At 46.0% G+C, this 16,445-nt stretch overlaps 1 protein-coding gene across 1 annotated transcript; it reads right to left on the reverse strand.

Annotated features, from left to right (window-relative positions):
• Positions 1-204: 204 nt before the first annotated feature.
• On the reverse strand, positions 205-16,424 carry ttc3 (tetratricopeptide repeat domain 3). Its single transcript, XM_046410320.1, has 47 exons — positions 16,188-16,424; positions 14,669-14,735; positions 14,523-14,574; positions 13,824-13,983; positions 13,625-13,700; positions 13,281-13,334; positions 12,990-13,122; positions 12,743-12,828; positions 12,092-12,186; positions 11,881-11,943; positions 11,305-11,359; positions 11,011-11,173; positions 10,732-10,762; positions 10,575-10,644; positions 10,370-10,396; positions 10,170-10,200; positions 9,883-9,943; positions 9,517-9,601; positions 9,215-9,367; positions 8,878-8,958; positions 8,484-8,593; positions 8,276-8,402; positions 8,062-8,184; positions 7,876-7,977; positions 7,705-7,797; positions 7,563-7,627; positions 7,292-7,428; positions 6,897-7,217; positions 6,504-6,779; positions 6,359-6,402; positions 5,854-5,904; positions 5,685-5,764; positions 5,444-5,599; positions 4,400-5,021; positions 4,219-4,287; positions 3,594-3,743; positions 3,363-3,502; positions 3,200-3,268; positions 3,023-3,119; positions 2,816-2,919; positions 2,649-2,733; positions 2,393-2,494; positions 1,990-2,195; positions 1,532-1,646; positions 699-824; positions 463-555; positions 205-345 (listed from the first exon to the last, which is right to left on the reverse strand). Exons 2-47 carry the CDS (start codon positions 14,723-14,725, stop codon positions 235-237), a joined length of 5,307 nt encoding a protein of 1,768 aa, XP_046266276.1. The 5' UTR covers positions 14,726-14,735; positions 16,188-16,424; the 3' UTR covers positions 205-234.
• Between the last annotated feature and the right edge of the window lie 21 nt (positions 16,425-16,445).

Genomic DNA, 16,445 nt, shown 5'->3' on the forward strand with positions numbered 1-16,445 from the left:
GAGCATCACGTTGTGGAGGCTTCACGCAGTCGTGTCCAACAAAGTCCACACGTGACACATGAACATCCAATTCAAACGCTTTTGTTTATTGCAAGTGTAAATTGATGTTTCTCTGCATATCTGAGCATTTAAATGATCAAAAAAAGCCCAAAACAATCCTTTTTTTAGATTTTAATGAAACAAAGAGTAAAAAAAGAAAGAAGATAAAAGCAGTAATGTGGAAGCGTGAAGACGTCACGGGGCCTGGCGTCTCCTGCCGGGCAGCACGGGGAAATCCTCCGGCAGCAGAGCGTGATCTCTGCAGGTGGGACAGGTGCTCTGCTCCTTCAGCCACGAGCGTATACACTGAACACACACACACACACACACACACACACACAGGCTCAGCGTTAAAACCAGCAGCAGAAACTGATGGCGTTCCTGCGTCCCGCCTCGCTGCAGAACGTTTTCCGAGCTGCTCACCTCGTTGTGGAAGCTGTGTCTGCACTCCAGCACGCACGTGTCGTCTGGACTCATGTCATCGTGACAGATGATGCAGGGATCCTCGACGTTCAGCTGTGGCCGAGACACACACACACACACACACACACAGGCTTTACTCCCAGCAGCTGCTCTGCTTCGTTAAAACACTCACATCGTTAAAGTGGTTCAGCGTCCCGTCGATAACACGACAGCGACACGTTAAAGTCTGGACTCACCGCGTTTGAGTGCGTGGCTCTCGGGGCTGCGACGGTCTGCCATACGGGGGTCACCGGAGGCGGGGTGGCACACGGAGCTGGACTCCCACGTCCCACCATGTTCGCTTTGGCTGAATTAAGCTTCTCCTGAGAGGACAACACAAAACAAATGAATCAAAGTGATGTCCAGACGTCCTCACGCGTCCACATGATGGAGCAGACGGGGGACGTCTGTCAGTCCACATTCACTGCAGGGTTTTCTCCAGGGGGGTTACATCTGAGTATGTGAGTGTCAGAATGTAAGACCAACTCCTAACTCTTCTGTAATTTTGTTTTGTGTTTCGTACATCCAATAAGATCACTGTGACGTTCACTTGCTGTCGTTTTTATTTGTTCTGAAGCACTGATGTTCCCTTTTTCTAATTATCATTCTAATTCTTTTATTTAAATCTGTTTTACTGACACGTGAATCTGGTTTTGGGGTGAAGGTTTGCCAGGTTTACAGAGTTGGACTACAAACAGAACGTGAGCGTTTCACTGCATGGAGGGAGTGTGTGTGTGTGTGTGTGTCTTTATGATCTCATGGGGACAAAAACCTGTTTGCACAGCTACATGTGGGGACTCACCTGCCTTATGGGGACATGAATAACTTTTAGAGTGAAGACTTGGTTTAAGGTGAGGCTGAGTTTGAGGTTCAGGTTAAGGTCAGGGTAAAGGTCAAAGGTCAGGGTTAGGCAAGTTATGCTTTTGGTTTGAGTAAGTCTGTAGGAAATGAATTAAGTCTATGTAATGTCCCCATTGGGCATGAAAACCTACAGTGTGTGTGTGTGTGTGTGTGTGTCGGTCCATCTGACCTGATGATCCAGGATCAGCTGGGTGACTCCACCAACCACATCGTGCAACTCCATGCTGTTCAGGCTCCCGCCGCTGGATGAACGCAACTCCTGAATGAACCTCATCATGTCTGACCTGATCGAACACACACACACACACACACACACACTGAAGCATAAACATGGCCGCTAACCTGCACACACGAGCTAAAGAAAGTCTGAACGCTTTGTTTCCTCCTTTGTTGTGATCTGACACTAAACTAAACTACTTGATTAAAAATGAAAACAAAAAACAACTGTCTTCTAGTAGAACTTCTAAAGATTTGAGGAAGACCTTGATTATTGATAAACCTGAAACAATCAGCATAAGAGTGGATGGCAATGTTTTAAAATTTAACAATCAAACTTATTTTGGCTCCTTTAGATTTGTGTTTGTAGTTTTAAATTGAATTAAAGACACACACTGAGACTGATGTTACCTTGTGTAGCCGGGGAAGATGGCGGCCAGGCCCTCCATGGCTTTGTCAAACACGGTGCCGTGCGGAGGCTCCGCGGTCCTGGGCGGAGGTCTGTGCTGCGCCTGAGGCGGAGCGGCCGGAGGCTCGGCTGCAGGCCGGGCGACGGTCGGGGCGGAGCTGTGGGACGAGGAAGACGGAGGGACAAACTCCTCGGCTGCTCCCGACGGCTGCGACGGGAACAGAAGGCAGCGGGCAGTTTGCATTCATGTTTTTATACATTTTATTAATCGCGACTGGCAATAAGTCAAGGATTCAAGCATTTCTGAGCACATTTTGTCAGTTTTTAACTGCAGATGACACAAATCTGCTCAGAGTCTTGACTTTTATCTTGAATTTCACTCCAATAAGCTGAGAGACGTCTTACTGGTGCAGCCGGAGGTTCAGGCTGGCTGCTGAGGCTGACAGACGGTAACTCGCCGACTCTCCTGCCGTTCTTCACCGCATCCATCTGCTCCTGGTACTGAGTCTGCGGCACAAACAGACCGACTGAACATGTGGATCAACACATCCCACTCAGCACAGATCACAGAAACCAAATGTGGACAAAAGTCTACAGTCTACACTTTATTATTCGAATGAACTGCATGAAACTGAAGAGTCCGATCATTCATCTCTTCTACCTCTGTGGTGGAGATTTTTGTTTCAAGCTCCTGGATGGTGGCTTTCCAGCTGCTTCTCTCCGTTTCCAGGTCTTGGTTTGGGTTTCTGGAAAAGATGCAGGACATCAGACGTGAACCGGGGCACCAGCTGGCCTCTCTGCACGAAGCCGTGATGTCACCGCTCTCACCTGTGCGCTGCTTCGTCCAGTTTGCTCAGCAGAGTCTTAGCGGTGGTCAGCTCTCTGCAGAGGCCGTACAAACCCTGATCCCGACTGCTCTCCACCACCGACAGCTGGAGGACACAAACACGACACTCAGCCAAGGTGACAAGCACACTGAGAAGAAGGACGGCAGACTCACTGAATCAGAGAGTCTGATCGGATTTTCTGGACTACCTGAGCTGTGCGAGACCTCCTGGTAGCCGAGGCCAACCGGGCCTTATGGCGCTTGATCTCATCCTCCAGACTCATCTTCTCAGCTGCCGACTGATTGCTGGAGGAACAAGAAAAGAGTTAAGAAAAAGTGTGTGAGGCTTTTTGTCAGTTCCCGCTTCACAGTCACCTGTCGCTCACCTCAGTTCGAGGAAATCACTCAACTTGGCGTCATACTTGGCCTTCTTCTCCCGGACGTTTTGGGTAAGTCTACGACAGAGCACATCACAGAGGCGACGGTTAAGTTCACGTCCAGATGTTTAAATACATGACGGCGACCACCTGTGATCGGCCTCCATCTCACCTCCCGTGCTCCTCCACCAACTCTTCTATCACCACCTTGAGGGACCTCAGTGCCTCCTGGTTGGCTTTCTTCTCCTTCTGGTCCGTCTTCACCTCCTCTTCCAGCTTGTGCTGGAACAGCGCCAGTTCTTTATTGGTCACCTTGACGGGAGAAAACGATAAGCAGGTTAGTCGTTCGGATTCAGCTCCTCACTTACAAACTCCCTCGAGCTGTAGCTGGTTGTGGACCTACTTGTATATTGGCAGTTATCTTCTGAATGTCGTCCTCAAGGACAGCGAGGTCTTCATTGTGCTGGACGCTGACTTTGTGGCAGTCGTTCGCCATTTTCTCGATGTGCTTCTCCAGTTCCATGTTGCTCTTTTGCTTTTTATTGAGGTCACCCTGGAAGAGGAAACAAAGCCAAAAAAGGTCAACAGCAACACTCAGTAAAAGACAACAACTGGACTGACGTGTGGAGGAAACCGGTCCAAAAATGTCCTGGCTGATTTAAGTTAATTTAGAAACAAGAGACAAGTTTTCATCCAAATTTAGCTCAGAAATCTGCAAAGTAAAACCCATCCTGTACGAGCATCAGTGAAACCTCAACCGGTAGAAAACCAAACACAAAGTTTGAGGCAAAGGCTTCCTTTGTGTTCGTCTCACATGTTCACATGACGAAGGCTGCAGCCTCCTCGTCGCTGCTCGCAGATCAGACGTTTTCCTCTGCCACCTTCCTCCTCCCCAGTGAGGCAGCAGTTTCAGTTAAGATTAATTTGCCATTTTGTTTTCATCAATAATCCAGCCAAAACATCGTTAGACTTGATGTTTTCCCGTGTTTCCAGTCAGTCGGTGACTCCTGAAGCTGTCATGGACTCACCTGGCAGCTCTCGAAACGCTCATGAAGCTCAGTATTCACCGCCACACTCCTCATGGTCTCCTGACACGTCTGACAGAACACAAAGAGGATTTCATCGTTACACACAAAGCAGCCTGCATTTACATTTTTAAATATTCAATCTACTTTATTTGAAAACATCTGGTGAAACGTTGGCATTAACCTGTGCTGCTGCATCTCTCTTCAAAAAGCTTTCGTCTGTCACTGAAGCAACTTCAGCTGAAGGTGGATCACATGCTGGAACTCCACCCTCAGCCTCGGCGGAGTAGAGCTCAAGCTCCCCGTAGTTATTAGGGAAAAAATAAGGGGTTTGTTGTTGACTGTCAATGCTAATCCAATGAGACATGGGATCATGCACTATGAAAGCGACTCCATGAGCTGAGAGGCTAAACGGAGGAGCGGGGATGGAACCAAATTCATAAGGATTTGGGAGGATGGGACACACTTCACTCGGTGCACACGAGTAACCGTCCAAATAGTTTGTGAATCCAGGGGCTGGAGGGTTCGCGTAAGGATCCACTACTGCATCCACTACTGCATCCAGGTCGTCCAGATCGTCCAGACTGGCTCCCTGTTGGGTCTGCAGCAGGGAATCGGCGTACTGAGCCAGGCCGATAGACCTCCCGATCTTTATGAAGCGATGGGACTCCAGGAGGAAGAGCTCGAAGCCGCCCGCCTCCTGGATCTTCAGCTGAGCTTCAGCTGGGAAGTTTTCCAGCTCCCCCACCAGCAGGGGGTCCTCGGGGACCAGAGGGCCGTGCTCCTCCAAGATCTGAGCAAAGTAGCTGCAGGGGCAGACAGGCATCTTAGCATTCAGAACAGAAGGAGAACATGCAGAAAGAACACACAGCAGAGGCGATCGTGAGGAACCGACCTACGCTTCACTCACAACCTGCTGCTACGCTTCCAAACACCAAATTTAGATTTCTACAATTTGTTTTTTGAAAATCATTATTCCTCCATTTCACCTGCCGGCCTGCCTTCTCAGTCGCTCTGACCACGAACAGGTGCGTCACTGTAAGCTATGCTGCCATGCAGATTAACAGAAAAACACTGGAATTAGACTAAACAAAGACCTCTGTGCTCGTTTTAAGACATAATAATCTAAAATCCATTTCAGGGTGTTTTCCTCTCAAGGTCGCCTGCGCTCGCTGTCATCCTCGACTTCCTCACACGCTCAAACAATTAGCCGAGTCAATTCACTCACTCATATAAAGTCTCTTTTGTTGGGTCGGGGTTGTTGTCCAAAATTTCTTCATAGTGACTTCTGTGTCTGGTGCTGTTGTACTGGTCCTCAAAATCGGCCACTTGCTCTCGAAGGTGACCGGGTATGCTGAACGGCTCGCCGGGGTCTAGGAAAGATCTGAAGAAGAAAAAGAAACACCTCAGCTTTTATCCTGGCACTTACAACACAAACGCTGGGTGTCCGTGTGGGCGATGCAGCTTACAAAGATTCATCTTCAAAAAAGTCGTGGTCCCGCTCATCCCTCGGAGTTACGCTTCTCGTGCCAGACCAAACAATAAGGCCCTGAGAGGAGGGACAAGAGAAACACGTCAGAGCGGCGCCTGACAGCCGTGCGATCCCTGCGAGCGTCGACCGCCGATCACATGTCTCACCTTCGGCTCTTTCGGTTTCTTTTTCCGACCTCGACTCCTCATAGGAGAATTCTGAAATGAAAGCAAACTGAATAAAAGTGATCTCAAACCGTGAGATTTCAAGGTGCTGGAAGGAACATTTTGTTAGCTTTGCTTCTGAAGTGATCACAGAGTGAAGCTTAATGCTTAGCTGAGTTCACTTAACCACATTTTCTTCTGCTGTTTTCAGGTTCTCCAGCTGTATTATCTGCCGTCGTCTGTGCTGTCTGCACACGCGCTAAATTAACCGACTGATCGCGATTATTTATTTCTCGCTCATTTCAAAGCCGGCATCATTTTGATTCCAACTATAAAAGGTTTTTTGGTTTACACGTCTCATCTCACTCTCAGCAAGCAAGCAACGAAGCACAACCCTCAAAGTAAAGAACTAGTCCTTTAAGTTTATACAGCTGACAACTTCAATCCAGTCAATCACCAACCCAGAAGAACAAATTACGCTGTTATAATTACGTTTCTCAAGACTCACATTTTGATTTTCATCAGACTTTTTTAAAACAGAACAAAGGCCATCTGAAAAACAAAGAACAGGAAGTCACATCATGACATAAGAGCAAAATACAGCAACACAGCAATAAAGTTAGATCAAGTTAGTCAGGTTAAAACATACGTACCCATCATATCAAAATATTCATCCAGAATAGAGTGACAGGACACATACTGATCTCTATGCTCCTCCAGAGCCCAGATAAAGAGTCTCATGTCCTGTGGTGGGGCCTGTTTTAGGTATTCAGTCACAGTCAAGCCAGCGCTTGACAAAAGCTCCAGTCTAGAACCGAGCTTGTCTATAATCACCTCCTGCAGTGGATCAAAACTGAGCAAAAAAGCCAAGTCGAGCTGCTCCAAGTGCTCCGAGTAGCGCTCGATGAAGAGTCTGGCAGCATCCAGACCTAAAGAGAGCAGCAAGCAGGTGAGACACAGCGGCCTGTTTTCCTACAATCAATCAATCAATCAATCAATCACTTGAGCTTTGAGGAGACGCGGACTTCAGAGGAACAAATGCTGACCTGCCCTGTCGAGCTGACACGCCCAGTTGTAGAGTTTAGGGTTTAAATCCCGACAGCTACTGAGCAGCTGGACGAGGACACGAGCCCACACCCGGTTCTTCCTCTCCAGCAGCAGTTCGACCACCTGAGCTACAGTCTCCAGCTGCTCCTGATCCCAGCACAGAATCCTCACAGCCAGCCGGTTCCCCCTGGAGGAGTCCAGCGTCAGCCAGGGCTTCAGGCAGCCGACCAGGGCCGACACGTGGAGGTTCCTCTCCTCTCTCAGCAGCTCCATGTTCTGGCTAATATGCAGGAGAACTCGATCCCTGTACAGCAGCCAGGCTGAAAACGTGACGGAGCGTTAACAAGCAGCCGGACCGAGCTTAGCTGAAGTTACTGCCAGAGTCCAAAGGTACCTTTCTGTTGAACCTGACTCGCCGAGTCTTCTGTCTTCTGCAGAATCTCACTGTCGCTCGCCCGCTTTTCTTGACACAACTGCTTATGCTGCTTCCTCCTGAGACGACGCTCTTCTTTTGATTTTAACTTCTTCAGACTTCAAAAAAACACAACAAATCAATACATAGAAAAGGGACAATGCAATTAAAAAATAATAATGTTAAAATGAAGATACTCGACCGCCACTACACGTCGACACCTGTGCCCGACTGTGCTCGAGTGCAGCCTCACCTTGTACATTTCTGGTTCACTTTTGGCCTCTTTGAAATCTGTGCTTTGGAGATGGGAGCTTCAAACTGAAGAGAAGGAAACTCAGGTCAACACAAAGCGAGTGACTCTCAAAGCTCGCCTCACCTGCAGAGAATCGTCTCACCTTACATTTCACCAGGCCCGTGGGACCAAAGATTTTGATACAACAGATTTGTCCGACACAGTCTGGAGTCAAACACGGATCTTGTAGGAAATCCTACAACACAAAAATAAAGCGCCAACTCAGACGGGGAGCAGGAGGGAAACCGTAAGCTGTTATGAAATCTAAACGAACCTTTTCATTCTTTTCAGAGAAAGATGACACCTTGAGGGTCTTCCAACAGGTCATGTGATATTCAACAATGCAGCTCTGACAGCAGGACATCTGAATGAAGCCCTGCATGAAGGAGCACGAATGTTTAAGATTCATCTGTGCTTTCAATAATTGTTTAAAATAAAGAACAAAATGGCTGCCATCTACCTTAAAATCTGGATCTGTGAAGTAGATTTCAGCTTTCAAATGTCCATGGCCTTTCTGAAGTCGACAAATGGCATCGGGAACAGGAGGAAATCTACACAAATCTATAACAATCTCCAAATTTTGCTAAAAAAACAGGAAAGGGTGAAAGTAAGATAACTGTCGTAAAAAATAACTGTAAAACTGTTTGTTGGACAAACACACACTGAACACGTACCTTGAAATAGTCGGGCTGTGTTTCTTTGACAATCTCTTTAGTTAAAGGCCACGTGAGTTTACCCGGCGTGATCTGATTCTTCACCATCTGCAGCGAATCTGAAAACTGCTCCAGAGCAACAGCAAACCTGCACAGACACGAATCACATGTGTTGTACACACTGAAGCAAAGGTGTGAATGGATCACAGGAAACCGGGGGCTGCTCTACCTGTTCTCTTTGACGTAAACCCTGCCCACGGCATAGAAAACCAGACACTGAAACGTCCTCTCCTCGAACGATTTGATCCTCTCCAGAAGTCTTCGTGCTTCTCCAAGTTCCTGCATCAAACAAAGCGAGCGCACGTGTCACGACACGCCACAACACCTCAGCAGGTGACTCACTGATCAATCACATCCGTTCGCCTCACAGTAATTCATCAAAGTCTTTGATTATCGCCACTCGGACTCACGTTTCACCCACAGCATCAGGCTGAAGTGAGTAAGAGGTTCATGTTGACCAGCTCGAAGGCTGCGATCACCCACTAACTGAAGGCTGATGAACACTGATGTGTTTGGTCCCACACGTATCGATTAAAAAGGTTAAACGGGCTTTTGTGAGTTACCTCGGGCTGGCCGATCTCCGTCAGGGCCGACGCTCGGCCATAAAGCAACAACAGCACGTCCAGCCTGGAAAGTCCAAGATCCTGAGAAGGCAAAAGGAAAACGAATCGTCACTCTGAACTCTCAGGTTTAATGTGGTTCTTAAACTGATGCGTGTAGCAATAGAAACTGAACCTGACAAATGTGAACGCACACCACCACAAACCGGAGTCATGTTGCTTTTACAGCTCAGACTAAAAGTCCTGTCACGTCACGTGCAAAATGTTTTGATTCTGAATGAATTAAATATATGAAAAGTAACAGTCTTGGCACTGGGCTGCGTGTGAGTAATGTGATTACCTTGGGTGTGGTGCTTTCCAGTAAGGCCAGCGCTCGGCTGAAGGCCTGCTCTGCGTTGCGGCTGCGCAGGTCAGCCAGAGCAGAGTGGGCGTCCTGCACCACAGATCTCAACTGCGCACACACAACCGCTTTGCTGTCGTCCACCCTCTCATTCTGAACAGGAAACACATCACGGCTGATTTGGACACGCTATCAAACACGAACAACAGCCTGAGCGAGTCAACGCTCCACTGTGCACATCCGGAGTCTGTTCCAATGGACGCCTTTTCCTGCTTTACGTCACGCAAGAGGAAGAGTCTTACCTCATTTTCAGCACGATTTCTGTGCTTTGACTTCTTCTTTGCAGCCGTGCTTTGCTCTCCCTTCACATTCTTGGAGGAGAATTCACTGGAAGCACAGGATTTCCTATTCAGTCACACCACAACTCACTGTTGTAATCATCTGACCCTCCACTAAACCATTAAATGCATCATTTATTTATGGAGGTGAAACCAACTTGATTAATATTTTACTATAATCTTACATTAGAGTACAAGACTGTCAGTCCAGCTTTTCTGTCCTCAACATCTGTGCACTTTTCATGCATTTCAGAACAACAGCAGCAGCAAGGCAGGGCAGAAAGCCGGGGAGCCATTTATAGAAGCATTGTTATTCGTACTTCCACTAACCTTTTTGATGGTTTAGACTCTTTCGCATTGCTCTCTGCTTGTGCAGTCCTCTCATTTCTCCCTGGGGACAGAAAAATGATCATGAAGTCTTTAAATGCCACTGAAAGAGGAGTTCGTCTTATGCAGGACTTGACAGAGTTGGTTTAATCCGACGTGTGATCAGAGCAGACACAGCTCACACACTCGCGTGCAAACAGCAGCTCATAAAAAGACCATCAGACACAAACGGCAGGATGTGAGCGCACGTCACAAAGACAAGCGGCAGGTAGGTTTTAAAACACACTCACCTGGTTTCTTGTCCATTTTATTCTGAGAGACCTGAGACACACAAACACAGCGTATAAATGAATGTGTGTGCAAAACTGGAGATGATCATCATCAAAAGCTGCTACCAAATTTCCTCTTGTTCAATTAACACATTAAAACACTTTAAATCTAACAAAACAATCTTAAAAAAGTCTTTCACCTAAAAAACTAAATTACTCACATTACTGACATTTTCTGGTGATGTTTGCTGTAAGGCAGGAAGCCACAAAGACTGGATATTAAGTCAGACTTAAAGACGTGACTGGACTCACCAGACTTTGACCTGCTATCTTAATGGGTGCTATGACACACACACACACACACACACACACCTTCACAAATAGAATTCAACATTCAGTTTCGGGCGTATAAATGCCACACCTGACCTTATTCTGTGGAGCTGAGTTTGCTGTTGGCTGTGACTCTGCAGCATGAGCTCTGCTAGCGCTCTCCGCTCTGCAGAAAGGTCGTGTTAATACAACAGATCACCAGGTTTATCAGCATTCATCGATCGTGCCCGATCACCGCGTATGACACACGTACCTTTTACTTTGAGTTTTCTTAGGCCACCCATCTGAAAACAAAGCACAGCAGTTCTGAGTCGTGAGGACCATCAAACTAAACTATGCAGATTAGTAAATAACAAGTGTTAAGTTCCTCCATCATTTCCATACACCTGCTCACATTTAAAGCGTGTGAGATTTAAATGAGAGGATGTGGACATGACGGGACGCAGAGGCCGTTTACTCACACCACAGTGATTCTGTCCCAGTCGAGCCATTTGTGGCTGAGACGGACAAGAACGTAAACATGTGAAAATACCGTTGGGGTCTGCCATTTCAGTGGTGAACTTCAGGTGCTGCTGTTCCAGGTTTTTCAATCCCTCCTGGTCGTCCTTACACAGACTCTGGGCCGAACTGTTGGCTTCAAATGCCATCCTGACTTCTCCCAGGCAGAACAAAGCCTCGCAGTAGCGGTAATGACCCTGCGGACAAACCGAGCGTTAACTCTCAACGCCGTTAGCTCTGTGACGTCTGGATCAGCGCCACAGCTCACGCCGCTCGACTGGCTCGCCACACAACATGACAGTAACCGGATCATATCAGAGATGAGTACCTTAGCCCACAGCGGTTTTATCAGAGTAGCTCGTTTTCCATCACCGACGGCTTTTCTGTAAAATCAAGCATTCATGTTGAGGTTAAAACATTTCTAAAGCCTTGTAGCTCTTATGAGCACCAGCATGAAAACCAAGAGTCAAACACCCACATTTCATCACCCCGAGCGACTGTGACGACGGTAAGCGCAGATGAAAAGCACTCCTGAGGATTACTTTACTTTTAAGGTTAACGTGTGACCAGGCTGATTTACACAACTCAAACCGAAATTAATATGACGTGTTTGAGTTAGCAGGTTTCCACCGGCTTTGTGCATTAAAAAATACTTTGTGTAAATACAGAAGAAAGACTCAACCTCAGCCTGTAAATCATGACAGACTCCACTGAAGTGGAATCATCTCGTCTTCTTCTGTCGTGTTGTGTATAAACTACCTTCAAATGTTAAACTCACTCTCATCTTTTCATCTGATCAGGTCCAACATCATCTCTGCTGACCCTGGCTGCCCCACTGCACATGTTTACAGATGAAACATGCAGAGTAAGTGTTAAATATAAATAAAGGAATTCTGTTACTTACAGATATTCCTTACAGCGGATATGGCACAGGGCTCTATTTCCATAAATGATGTGGTTGTCAGGGCTGGATGGAGAAGAAATCCATTTCAGTTCCAAAAGCACTCAGATTTACCAAAGTATCTGTCACACCCATACAATCTAATATCCTGCAATGCATCCTGTTTTTGTGAAACTTGTGAGGCAAAGACACTTGATGTTAAATTGCTACTTACTAATGTTTGATGGCTTTGGAATAAAACCTCACAGCGTCTTTATACTGCTGCCTCTGAAAGCTCTCATTTCCTTTCCTTTTCATTTCTTCACTTTTCTGAAGGAGGAACGTGACAAACCAAATTTTTACTTTCACAGGAACAGAAACAAAAGCTGCCACTTTCTGTAAGACGATGGGATAAACAGTAAACACGTAAAGACATTTCAGCAGGTCATCGCAAGACCAACGCAAACACAATGAAAAGCTTCATATTCTGGAAGTGGGAAGTCTATTATTTTACTGCAATGTTTCCGTCTGAGTCACTCAGTTAAGTTTCCTGTTATCATAAGCTAAAAATACATCAAACAAGCATTTGAACATTTTCATGTCAAACATTCCTCTCTTTCACCTCACTGTAAAATGACTCATCTTGAGCTGGGGGGAGTTTTTATAAACTTTGGATGTGAGAGTGGAGCAGGTGGAGGCGAACAGGGTGAATAACATCTCTCATAAATACTACAGCTACTCTTCATCCTCACAGCCGCATGCAGCTGTGATCTCACTAAGGCTTCAGAGTCCAGTCTGTGCTCAGGCATAAGTATAAGCCACACTGTTAAATCAAACATCTAATTACATGAAGGAGACTGAGGCTGTAGGTCACGTTGTGTTTTACCTCGACATCACACGAAGACGGTCGAGCCATCAGTTCCCTCATGGTCTTCTCCAAGTTGGTACCCATGTTATACACATACTTAGCAACTGATTGAAAGCAAAAAGAGGCGAGAGTGTGCGTTAATTATCAACACGCAGCGTTTTCAGAAAAGGAAAAGAGACTTTTCCTCTTCACAAGAATACTAGAAATGACTCGTCTGAGTGTCAGAGATGCATCGCTGAATGGTCTGAGAGTGAACGTATCCTACACTCTATGAAGATAAGATGCAGGGTCGTGAAGCAGGTGTGTACGTGGCCGAGGTCCATGACCCGCTGGCGAATAGCAGGCTCTTCTGTCCGGTCCAACCAAAGTAAAGCATTCTCCAAAACCTCCGGGGTATGCTGGTGGTGCAAAGTCACACTCAGTTAAAGCCATCAGAACTGCCCAAAAGCCTCTGCAGGTATTCATTCAACAGGCAGAGATGCTTCTGTCACTGCTCGAAGCACCTTAACTGTTACTAACCGACAACCTCTCGCATATTCAGTTAACACAAACTTACCAAAGTAAACATTTTGCTTATCCAGAAAACGTGCTTTGTTTGGTCCCTTTTCAACTGGAACACAGAACACAAACTGTTCAGATCAAAAGCATAAAGTCCAAAATGGTAAAATAACAACAACATGACAGTCACATCATTATTACACCAAAGCTCCGAGGTCAACCCTGACTTTACAGATGTGACAGAAATGAGAATGAGGATGATGATGACACCGCTTTCCTTCACTGCAGTGCTGAAAATTTAACTCCCACTTCGCAACGCAAACAGGAACTCACAAAGGAAACTCTCACTTCCTAATGAAGTTCCTTTGTTTCCATTTTTCCTGCCCCACACAGTAAACTTACAGTTCCTTTCTCCAGGGCTCTCAGGATCGTCTCCACCGCTTCTATCTTTTGAAGGTGCTTCAGACTTAGATCTTCACTGTGGTTACAAGGAGACGGTTACAAACTTTTAAACAGTGCAAACACTGAACATTAAAAGTGTTACTATTTGGTGGTCTAAAAAAAATAAATAAATAAAAATCACAATCACGACTGTACTCACTTAATGTCGATTAGGCCTATCTGTAAAGCCCAGCCAACAACAGAGCTGGACTCTTCACGCTGGAGCAAAATGGGAAGCCAGAAAACACAAATTTTCATCCGCTGTGCTGCCTCTTTTCTGGTGTCAACGGGGATACAGCTCCATTGTTCAAAAACCTCATCTAAACAAAGTAAAAGGTTATTTAATTTTTAATGATGAAACACAAGTTGAAAGCTGATCATTCGATTGTGCAGCGCACACTGATCATCATCTCTGCACGCGTGGCCGTGTTAGCCAAACGACTAGTTTTAGCTAACAGCTGACCTATTCAAGCTAACGTGTTCGGCTCTGCTGTGGTCTCCTGTTGGCTCAGACTGAGTCGCAGCTCAGAGTTTATCTTTAATAAAAGCTGACTGAATGGATGTGCTAATTTGACCAACAGAATCGCTGCTGCACTGTGGCATCGATTTCATTCACAATCTTTATCAGAGGCACAAGCAAATGAGGTGACAGCGGCTGTAAAGCTGCGTTTCACACTGTGTTGGTTAAATTCAGCGATTGGTCCAGGTCCAGCACACATGTGGTCTGAGGATTAGACCACATGTGTGCTGCACCTGGACCAATCGGTACACATCACGGATCAACTGCATCATGTGACCCAATCAGCCGAAGCCCAGAATATTAGTATGAACGCTGTTTCAAGGCTTAAATGTCACTTACCTTTTGGATTGAAGATGTCAAATATGTTAGTTTTCTGGGAGGCCATACGTTTCTGAGGGGGAAAAAAGAATAATTTATCAGTGACATATTGATAACTGATGATACCAACTAATTGCTCCTATTTTGATCATCTGTCAATAACTCACATCTCTGAAGTCGTCCCAGTCCACACCATAATCAGAATCAGAGTCTGAATCCGACATCTTGATAATTCTGCAAGAAAGGTTTCGCAGATCTCAAAAATCCACTTTACAAAACGCGCTGTACTGAAATATTTAATTCATTTCACTGTATGAAAATCAACATGCAGGGATGTGAAACTCTGAGTTCAGCTGTTGCTTCGTTTTGTATAATTATGAAGCTGAAGTTCTACGGACATTTAATGACAGTGACGTACAACACTGTTGATTTCTTCTTCTTCTTCTTCTGTGGTTTATACGAAGGGTGCTCCTTCTTAACGGACCGGACTAGCCAAAACACGCCCCTGGCCGTAGCCAAAACTTCAGTTCCTACTGCAACATATCGACTTAGGAAATTAAAATTCATAGGAAAATTAATCCAAGAATTCCCGAGCTTTGTACATTTACCATAACAGATTTAAAACTATAACGTCAGCCTTTTACAACTGCGTGTGGGCGTGGTTAGCTGAGAACGTGCACCACTGGTTTCACTTCCCCGTGTTACATCGCAAGTCCTAATTCAATAAAATGATCATTAATTAAGTTATATTATGTAAAAAAAAATCCTAGTCGATATTTCCGACTTCAAATCGAAATGCATCTCAGTCCACCTGCTCGGGGACAATACGGGCGGACGCAGCGAACTGATTCACCTGACAGATCGGCACACCTAAAGCGCGAAGCAGGCCAACACCGCATCCGCACAAAACGATCATCCACCAGCCGGCTGGAAACACAAACTGCCAAATCAGGCTTCGCTAGCCAACACTACATGGAGTCAGAGGTGCTCAACAGGTATCGATTCTCCGTTGTGACGTCACGTGTGTTGACGTCCTAACCGAGTCCGAGTCCGAGTCCGTGTTTACGGCTCGGTGGGTCTTTTCCACGTCGGAGATATTTTACATTACAGCAGAATACAGCTGTCATCACGGTGACATTAATCACGCTTTTCGTGCTGGAGGCAGGACCAAACGTCCTAACATTTGTGTTAGCTCTGCTGTTTGAATAATGCAGTGGATTGTGAGGAACCGTGACATCAACGTTATAGCTGCAGATTTTTATCTATTATGACGCATTCTTACTTATAAATCCCACAAAACTGAATATTTAAAATAGTTTCTATCGGATTTGGGATACCTTGGCTAACGATAACGCCCTCGATTCCATGATTGTCCATTTTGGTGCTAGCATTTAGCCTGTTGGCTAACGTGCGTAGCATGGTTAAAATCCTGTCAGTAGTTAGTTTACGGTGCGAAATTAGCCCGCTGGACCAACATTAAATTGCTCATGTAGCATCCCGACCAAAGCTCATGTTTTTCTCCCATAACGTGGCATTTTCAACAGCGCAACGACACTTAGTTCCTGAATTGTTTCAGTGCGACGCTAACCACGACCCAAGCCAGGGTTACTCTTAAGCTAACGTCAGTTACTGAGTTGAAACAGGGTTACTGAAGTGATTTAATCATACATACATCATAACTCTTACCTTCCTTATGAGAACTATTGCGTAAACGTCTGGCAGAAACCTGGGTTTGTCCTGTTCATGCTATTGTACGGAAGTTAAAACTGTGGCGTGGAGCGCCGTCACGCAGTGCCGCGTGTCGTCAACACGGTTCAAAACTCTTCTTCGTCTTCTTCTTCTTGTTGTTCTTCTTCTGCTGCTGCTAGCGGGTTTTCATCACAGAAACTCTAATGGGACGATAAAGACGCTGAGTAGCTTAACAGATGTTGCCTTTGCTGTCCT

This window comes from Scatophagus argus, chromosome 14, assembly GCF_020382885.2.
Source record: "Scatophagus argus isolate fScaArg1 chromosome 14, fScaArg1.pri, whole genome shotgun sequence".
Taxonomy (NCBI): Eukaryota; Metazoa; Chordata; class Actinopteri; family Scatophagidae; genus Scatophagus; species Scatophagus argus.